Source organism: Dipodomys merriami, unplaced genomic scaffold, assembly GCF_024711535.1.
Source record: "Dipodomys merriami isolate MVZ:Mamm:240054 unplaced genomic scaffold, mDipMer1.0.p SCAF_10, whole genome shotgun sequence".
Lineage (NCBI taxonomy): Eukaryota > Metazoa > Chordata > Mammalia > Rodentia > Heteromyidae > Dipodomys > Dipodomys merriami.
The window spans coordinates 5,596,678-5,606,550 of record NW_027202271.1 but is presented as its reverse complement, the minus strand read 5'-3'; the positions used below and the strand labels follow the sequence as shown (position 1 = coordinate 5,606,550).

Sequence of the window (9,873 nt, the reverse complement as noted above, 5' to 3'; positions counted from 1 at the left end):
TGAGCTGTTTCACTCAAGGCTAGTGCTCTACCACTTTGAGCCACATTGCCACTTCTGGTTTTCTGGTAGTTAACTGGAGATAGCAGTCTCATGGACTTTCCTGACTGGGCTGGCTCTGAACTGTGATCTTTACGCCTCAGCCTCTTGAGTAGCTAGGATTACAGGAGTGAGCCACCAGCACCAGGCTGTTGTTTTTAATCATGTACCTTGGCAGATATTTGCAGTCTATATCTCCTTAGCCTTTCAAATTTGTAATTGAAGAAAACTGAGAAGAAGCCATAAACAGGCTCCACATTCTAACAATTCCTACTTCATACTAACAATCAAAACCGTTAATGTATAACTGATGAGCAGTTGAAAAGGTCAGGTTCGGCATGCACAAGGTCATCTGCATATATACACAAAGGAATTGACTAAAGGATGGTAGTATACTCAATGGATGATTCCAATGGTGTAGCTCCTTTGAATAACTAAAAGTTTAACAAAATGAGTACCCGAAAACTGAAACACGTGTTACAGGGGAGGTCATAGGAAGGGGGCAGACAACTGGAGGGAGGAAGGATGGGTGAATAAGTGATAATATTCAACAGTACAAGTGTGAAAACTGAACCAGGGAGGGGTGGGGTTGGGAGAGACGGGGGAGAACAGTGGAAAAGGTGACACTGACCAAATGCATTGTACTCAGAAACTAAGAGGTTGAATTAGGATAACATTGTACAACTACATGTTTTGTTAAAAAATACAGATTTGGAAATTAAACAACCAGCTCTGCCATTTACTTAATCTAGGTGGAAATGTGAGGGTTACTGGGCTGCTTATAGTGAAATGGGAATTAACATACCTAGCTCCCAATTCTCTTTTCGAAAATGCACATCACAGAACATGATTCTGGACCCAATGTAGTCACTCAGCTAACACTGGCTTACAATCCTCAAGCATCATCTTTTTATTTTTATTTTTTACTTTTCAAGCATGCAAGTATTAATGCTGGCCTGATAGTTTAGGTTTCTTTATAGAAAGGCGCTACAGCTTAGGTTTATGTCTATAGTCTGGGTATTTGTATACTTTTTTAAACTCTAGTTGGTCATTGACCAACTTATGTCCATAGTTCAATAGTGTGGAAAAAAAACTGATAACCCAATTTAAACTTCTGTTTCTTAATCTTCCCTTTTCTCTGTAAGAAACCTACAGCACTTTAAAATAATGATTTAAAACAAAACCCACTTGACACATGTTGGTAGCTCAAGCCTGTAATCTTAGCTACTATGGAAGCTGAGATCTGAGGACTGCAATTTGAAGACAGCCTGTGCAGGAAAGTCCATGAGCCTCTTTCATCCAATTATCCAGCAAAAAGCTGGAAGTGGAATCTGTGGCTTAAATGGTAAAGTGCCACCTTTCAGGGCCAGAGCCTTTTACCCAATGGGATCACTTCCTAGGTCAGACTGCTCTGGACTACCTGGGAGAAGTGGCACTCTCCTGAATTACAGGTGATAGGAAGGGCAGTGGGGTTTTATTTGTCTTTCAAAAGAATATTCATGGAGATAATGGATTAAAAAAAAAACACAGATCATGCACAGCATTCTGCTTAGCTGTAGGCAGACACTCTGGTCTCCGGATGAACTCCTTTGCCTAGCGTTCTTCCAATGGAGACGCGCACGTAGCATGCACACAGACGACGCCCTGGGAAGACCCCGCCAGCGGCATAGCGGGACCGTCGCTCCCCGAGTGTGCGGTCCCCCGTCCGGAGGTGGCACCGGCAACAGGTGGGCAGAAGCCCGGTGCCGCACCCCGGAGGGCGGCGGGTCCGGACGGGGTGCGTTCCACTCACCGCGGGCCACGGAGCCCCGGCCCTTCCTCGCCAGGGTCTGCTGCACCTGCTGCTGGATCCGCAGGCTCCGGGCCGCCTGCCCGCTGCGGCCGGCGCTGCCCACCAGCTTCAGCTTGGCGTCGGAGGGCAGCGCCAGGCTGGAGCTGTCCAGCTGGCCCAGGATCTGCTGGCCCAGGACGGTCCGGATGTAGCCGCACTCGACCAGGGAGCCGGGGGCCGCCATGGCGTCGGCGGCGGCAGGCGACGGCGTGAGAAGCCTGGCCCAGGACCGACCCGCAGAGCCGCGGCGGAGCTGGGGGCCGCGCTACGCCCGCTCGGACACGCCCCGCCCGCCCCGCCCCCTGGCGGCCCGCCCCGCCCCCTGCATGGGGGTGAGGGTCGGATGGGAGCCTCCGCGCACGGCCGGCCCCGGGGGCGGGGCGCGGCTCCGGCCCGCGGGCGCGCTCACTCAGGTCGCGAGGGGCGGGCGCACGGTGGGGCGCACTGCGGGCGCGTCCCCGCCCCCGGGGTCGTCCCGCCCTCGCTAGGGCGCGGGGCCAGGCCCCTCGGGCTGCGCGGCTCGGCCTCGCCCCGGGAAGTCCGGGCTTCCGCGGAGGCGGGGGAGGCCCTCCGCACAGGTGCGCCGCCGGGGCCCCCGGGGCGGCGGGCGGTGCGCCGCGCTGTCGGGCTCCGTGGGCCACGCGGGCGGCCCTCCCGCGTCCGAGGGCTGTGAGGGGCCCCGGGGTCGGGGGAAGCCGCGGGAGGACAGCGCGCCCGGACGGCGACGTGAGGCGTGGGACTCCGAGAGGAGTCTCCCTTCCTCCCCGCACAGACGCAGCCCGGAAGCCAGGGTCCTCCCGCAGAGCTGCTGTTCTCCCCGCAGACACACGCTGTACCCGGCGCTCGGGCTCGTCCTCCTCGCCTGGAACAACACCCACGCCGGGAACCGGGGAGGGGCGCTGGCAGGGCCGACTTTTCTAGGCGATCCTGTTTAATAGCCCTGCCGACCTTGATGCGCCCTCTTTACCACCAGCCTCAGGGCAGGACCGGTGCCCTGGCGCCTCTGCCTTCCGCAGCTCCCGCAACTACTACTTATCACTCTTCCTTATGTTTCACACGCAGTTCAGTACCGAAAGTTCGAGAGCCAAGCTCCACAGAAAGGGCCTTCGGCCTTAATATCCACCACCTGAGCCATTCCCCCGACTTTCCTCTTTGGACTTGAGAGGCAGAAAGGAAAAGGTTCGTTCTTGGCATTGAGCTACTCTTCCCTTGGAGCGTGTGGCCGGTAGGTCCACTTTCCTTAAAATAGTTGAATGGTGCTGGGCTCTGGTGGTTCACATGTCATCCTAGCTGCTCAAGAGACTGAGATCTGAGGATCGCAGTTCAAAGCCAGTCCCGGCAGGAAAGTCCCTGAGACTCTCATCTCCCAATAAACCACCGGAAAACACATGGTAGCGTGCTAGCCTTGAGTGAAAAAGCTCAGGGACAACGTGCAGGCCCTGAGTTCAAGTTCCATGAACACAATCACCACCAACAAAAATCATTTGTTGAGAATGCACCTTTCCTCCACACCTCTGGGAAGTATATGGCTTCCTGTTTCCTGCCAGCAGTAAGACAGTATAGAGCAAACCAGGGCTAAAGGTCTGGACAAGTGAGAGATGACCATGTCACCACTGTTTCTCAACAAAACCACATGGCCAAAGGTTGTGTGGAATATGGATCCTGTAAGCAATTTCTCCCAGCTCCAGTCGTGAAGTATACCTTGTGCACAGCCCCATTATGCAGCCAGATGTAAATGTCCAACAGCGATGCTGAGATTTAATTGAAAACCAAAAGAGATTAAATTGCAAAATGAACTTGGGGGTCAAATGATTATAGGCTCTGACCAATGAGCTGTTCCTGGTCCCCTCTTCCCCAAGGTCTCTTCTGGCAGCCCCAGGTCTGCAACTTTGAAAGGTGATTTCATTTCCTGCCCCTGGGGCTGGGGACATCTAAGTCATCACCCTGATTTCATGTGCCTGCTGATAGTGACTTAAAAGCTCAGCTCTGACTCCATCACTATCCTGCACTGGGAAATGGAAAGGAAATTTTTTTTCTTTTCTTTTTTGGTACTGGTCCTGGGGCTTAAAATCAGGGCCCAGGCACTATCTCTGAGCTTTCTCTCTCTCTCTCTCTCTCTCTCTCTCTCAAAGCTAGTGCTCTACCACTTTGAGCCACAGTGCCACTTGTGGTTTTCTGGTGGTTAATTGGAGATAAGCCAGCCTAGCTTTGAACCATGATCCTCATCTCAGCCTCCTGAGTAGTTTGGATTACAGTAGTGAGCTCCCAGTGCTGGCTCTCTCTTTTATTTTAATTAGCCTAACTTCGCTTTGTTTACTGTGTGTGTGTGTGTGTGTGTGTGTGTGTGTGTGTGTGTGTTGTCTCATTCCCTTTTTTAAAGTGTGATGTTGTATAATACGACATGTATCTATTAGGTAAGCTGCAGTCACTGATCACAGGGAAATCTTGTTAACATGTACTTGGGTGACTGCATGGGAGGAAGGGGCACAAAACATAGCTTGTGAGCAAAGAAAGGTTCCCATTGGCTTACCCTCTGCAAACATCCTGCTTTCAAGAAGTCTCTATATTGTTGAATGGGTGCAATAGAAGTAGGGATTCTCCTAGATAGCTACAGATCTGTGATCTCAGCCAGCTCAGGCAGAAAAGCCTATGAGACTCCAATGAACCAGAAGAAAAAAAAAAAAAGCAAGACGTGGAGCTATGGCTCAACTGATAGTGTGCTAGCCTTGAGCAAACAAGTCAGCGTCATCACTCATATCCTGAGTTCAAGCTCCAGTACTGGCATGCATGTGCATGTGTGTGTGCACACAAACTCACAAGTTCTATGGGAAAAAAGTTCTCTATATTCAGCGAGGAGTAATCCATGGAAATGTCCAACATCCCACAATGTCTCCTGTGGACTCCCTGCCTTCAGGCCTGTGGTCACAGGTCAGCCTGCCACATGGATCAGCAGTGACCCACACCTCCTGAACATCGAAGTCCCTCTGGTGACCACCTACCTCCCATCTCGGCTCCAATTTTCTCCACAATGCTGATCTTTAACCCATATACACTATATTCTTATTTCAGTACTGTCAGCCTAACAACTTAGTTATAGTCTTGTAAGGGAAAAAAACCCAACCAACCAAGATAACATTTAAATTTTTTTTCCCATATCTAGGAGTTTATTGCAATTCATTTTATATGTGTGTGTGTATATATATATATATATATATATATACATACATATATATATTGAGCTATTTTGATCCTCTGCTAGGGCTATTCTAGACATATACTAAGTATTACAAATGAGGAAAACTATGGAACCTATGTTTCTTTAGATCTTGCTTACATCACTGAATATGATTTTTTCCAAGCCTTTCCATTTTCTTTTTTTTTTGTAATTTTATTTTATTTGTGAACATACTGTACAGAGGGGTTACAATTACATGGGCAAGATAATGCATACATTTCTTACCAAGCATTGCAGCCTCCTCCTTTGTTTACCCTTCACCTCCCTTCCCAGCCTCCCCCCTCCCCCCCATCCTCCCCCCCCATCCCCCCCACCAATATTGTACAGCTCCTTTTTGACATGACAATTTGTACTTCTCATTGTTGCAACAGGACCACCTGAATCCTTAAATGACTTGTTTTTCCCCATCTCCTCCATAAGTTGTACTGACATCAAATATATTGAAAGCGGGGGGGGGGGGGTTATACTGTGGGGGAGGGACATACAAAGCAACAAAGAAATAAACTTATAAATGCGTTAGAAACACATGCATGAAAGAAAAAAAAACATTAAAATACCTATCTAAGGATTCATTTTCCTAACATCACATTATCTGACTTTTTCTGCTTGACTCATACATATACTAGATATTGCAAATAAGTGAAACCATGGGACCTGTGTTTCTTTGTGCCTGGCTTACTTCACTTAATATAATTTTTTCCAAGTTTTTCCATTTCCTAACAAATGGGGCAATGTCATTCTTTCTGATGGAGGCATAGAATTCCATTGTGTATATATACTACATTTTCTTGATCCATTCATCTACTGAAGGGCATCTGGGTTGGTTCCATATCTTAGCTATGGTAAATAATGCTGCAATAAACATAGTTGTGCTGGTAGCTTTAGTGTGGTCTTGTTTGTAAACATTTGGGTAAATGCCCAACAGTGGGATTGCTGGGTCATAGGGGAGCTCTATGTGAAGTCTTTTGAGGAACCTCCGTACTTCTTTCCAAAGTGGTTGAACAAGTTTACATTCCCACCAACAATGAAGTAAGGTTCCCTTCTGTCCACATCCCCTCCAGCATCTGTTGTTGTTAGAGGTCTTGATTTTTGCCATTCTAACTGGAGTGAGGTGGTATCTCAATGTTGCTTTGATTTGCATTTCTTTTATGGCTAGGGATGTTGAACATTTCTTCATGTGTCTATTGGCCATCCTTCTTTCTTCTTCAGAGAAGTTTCTCTTTAAGTCTTTAGCCCACTTATTTATTGGGCAGTTGTTTCTTTGAGGATTTGTTGTTGGGGGATTTAATTTTTTGAGTTCCAAGTATATTTTAGATATGAGACCCTTGTCCGTTGTATGGCTAGTAAAGATCGTCTCCCAATCCGTGGGCTTTCTATTGATCTTGATAGCTATGTCGTTTGCCATGCAGAAGCTCTGCAACTTTATGGAATCCCATTTGTCCAACCTTTCTTTGATTTGTTGTGTTTCCGGGTCTCTATTCAGAAAATTTCCGCCTGAGCCAAGGAGACCTAGGGTTTCTCCTATTCCATCCTGTAATGTTTTCAGAGTGTCTGCTTTGACTTCGAGGTCTTTGATCCATTTGGAGTTGATTCTGGTGCAGGGTGATATATAAGGATCTAGCTTTAGTTTTCTACAAGTAGCTAACCAATTTTGCCAGCACCATTTACTGAAGAGGCTGTCTTTCTTCCATTCTCTTGTTTTAGCTCCCTTATCGAAGATTAGATGGCGATAGGTCTGTAGGTTCATTTCTGGGTTTTCAATTCTATTCCATTGGTCCTGAGGTCTGTTCTTATGCCAATACCAAGCTGTTTTGATTACTATGGCTTTATAGTAGGGTTTGAAATTTGGTATTGATATTCCTCCAGCAGTGTTCTTTCCGTTGAGGAGCGTTTTTGCTATTCGGGGTCTTTTGTTGTTCCATATGAATTTTTGGATTGCCTCTTCTATTTCCTTGAAGAATGAGGTTGGAATTTTGATGGGTATCGCGTTGAATTTGTAGATAGCCTTGGGAAGTATTGCCATTTTCACGATGTTAATCTTTCCAATCCAGGAGCATGGGAGGTTTTGCCATTTTTTAAGTTCTGTGTTGATTTCCTTTTTCAAGATTTTAAAGTTTTCATCATAGAGGTCCTTCACTTCTTTGTTTAAGTTAATTCCTAGGTATTTTATTTTTTGTGGGGCTATTACAAATGGAGTTGCTTTCCTAATTTCAGCCACACTTTTCTCATTGTTGGCATACAGAAAAGCCATTGATTTTGGGGGGTTAATTTTATAACCTGCTACTTTGCCAAAATTTTGAATCACCTTGAGTAATTTGGGAGAGGAGTCTATGGGATTCTTTCAATATAAGATCATGTCATCTGCAAAGAGGGAGAGTTTTATTTCTTCTTTCCCTATTTGGATCCCCTTTATGTCTGCATCTTGTCTTATTGCTGTAGCTAGACATTCTAATACTAGATTGAAGAGAAGTGGAGAGAGTGGACATCCTTGTCTTGAGATAACATTTAAATTTGTTGTGAGTGTGCCTGTCCTGGGCTTGAAGTAAAGACTATGTGCTCTTGGTGTTAGGTGTTTGATTCAAGGATGGCAATCACAATTTGAGTTATGGCTCCACGTCCAGGTTTTTGGTATTTAATTGGAACTAAGTGTTTCACTGAGTTTCCTGCCTGGGATGACTTCCTGCCAATCTCAGCCTTCTCAGTAGGATTACAGCCACATAGCCTTTTTCTGAGATAACTTTTCAAGAGAGCTCTGATCACCCAGTTGGAGCGTGGAAACAAAATGCTAAGAATCCCTTTCTGGCATCTGGCTATTCTGTAAGTTGTCTATTACTTAGATTCACTTTGGAAAACGTGTCTATTATTTCTTTTCTTTCATTTACCAACAAAATCTGATAAAAGAAAAAAAAGCAAAACCACAGTAAGTAGCATCAATTATGACGTTTGGGTTCTGTTCTTTTTGCTGGGATACTAAAATAAAGGGTTTTCTTTTCAATTAGTTTTAATCAATTTATCTTTTTGAGCTGGTACTAGGGCTTGAACTCAGAGCCTTATGCTCTTGCTTAGATTTTTGGTCAGAGCTGGTGCTGTACCGCTTGAACAACATCTCCATTTCCAGCTTTTTGATAGTTTATTGGAGATAAGAGTGTCTTGCATTTGACTATATAGGCTGGCTTTGAATTTTTTTGGGGGGGGCAGAGGGAGGAGGTTGTGGGTCTTGAACTCTGAGTCTGGGTGCAATCCCTCAGCTCTTCAGCTCAAGACTAGTGCCCTTACCACTTGAGCCACAGTGCCACTTCTGGTTTTCTGGTGGTTTATTGGAGATAAGAGTCTCAGACTTTCCTGCCTAGGCTGGCTTTGAACCGTGAGCCTCAGATCTCAGCCTCCTGAGTAGTTAGGATTACAGGCATGAGACATTGGTGCCTGACTTGGCTTTGAATCTTGATATTTAAGTCTCAGGCTTCTGATTACAAATGTGAGTTACTGATGCCCAGCAGGATTGAGTTTTGACCTAATTTATACACTCTAGCTTTGAAACAATAATCTTTGATTTCTTTCAAATCTACCGTTAGGATTTCCTTAGAACCATCTTTAAATTTCTTTATGGGGAACACCACTATGCAACCAATAAAGTTCCAAGAGGACTTTTTCCTAGCGTCCGGCAAGATGGCGGAAGTGGAGCAGAAGAAGAAGCGGACCTTCCGCAAATTCACCTACCGTGGCGTGGACCTCGACCAGCTGCTGGACATGTCCTATGAGCAGCTGATGCAGCTGTACAGTGCCCGGCAGCGGCGGCGGCTCAACCGGGGTCTGCGCAGAAAGCAGCATTCACTGCTGAAGCGCCTCCGCAAGGCCAAGAAGGAGGCACCGCCCATGGAGAAGCCAGAAGTGGTGAAGACACACCTGCGAGACATGATCATCCTGCCTGAGATGGTAGGAAGCATGGTCGGTGTATACAATGGCAAGACATTCAACCAGGTGGAAATCAAGCCTGAGATGATCGGCCACTACTTGGGCGAGTTCTCCATCACCTATAAGCCTGTGAAGCATGGTCGACCGGGCATTGGAGCCACCCACTCATCACGCTTCATCCCCCTCAAGTAACCTGCACAGCCAATAAAGGCATATGTTTCTACCTTCAAAAAAAAAAAAAAAGTTCCAAGAGGAGTAAATAAATATAGATTAAGGCTTAAGGCAGAAATAATACTTTAGTGGAAAATATTAAAGAACATTAATGGCTCTCAAACCTTTGATTTATGTTAAGAAAACAAAATCCTAACCTTGGACTTATTAAAAACCTGACAACATGCATCAAGCTGTTTCCTACTACTTCTAGGGAATTAATGTCAATTGCTTTCCAAGTATTTCCTAAATCAGTCTAAGGGGCCTGGCAGAGAGAAAATCTAAAATACCCCTCTGAGTTGATTTCCACTTTTAGCAAATGGATATGTTGCCAAGGCAATCAGTAGCAGTTTTGTCATCAGCTCTGTAAACTGAAGCTGGATCAGGACTCCAAAAGGAGGCTGTGCACATGGAGGTGCTGAAAACCTCACTCTCCATGGGTACTGAGGGCTAAGGTGTTTAATTCACATGTTCATCTTATCTGCCATTTGGGGTATAGTGTGAGTATATAGGTCTGCATCCTATTCTTTTTGAGAGGAACTCAAATTTGGTGTGGGAGGTGGAGACTAGGTGAGCACTGGGCAGTAGGCTGGCAGTGAGTAATTTGTGCACAGGAAGGTAGGAGTTGAGTAGCTCCTATAATCAGGAC

At 46.3% G+C, this 9,873-nt stretch overlaps 1 protein-coding gene across 1 annotated transcript; it reads left to right on the top strand.

Annotated features, from left to right (window-relative positions):
• Nucleotides 1-8,735: 8,735 nt before the first annotated feature.
• Nucleotides 8,736-9,247, top strand: LOC138839275 (small ribosomal subunit protein uS19). The gene has a single exon (XM_070038847.1). It carries the CDS (start codon nt 8,769-8,771, stop codon nt 9,204-9,206), a length of 438 nt encoding a protein of 145 aa, XP_069894948.1. The 5' UTR covers nt 8,736-8,768; the 3' UTR covers nt 9,207-9,247.
• The last annotated feature ends 626 nt before the right edge of the window (nt 9,248-9,873 follow it).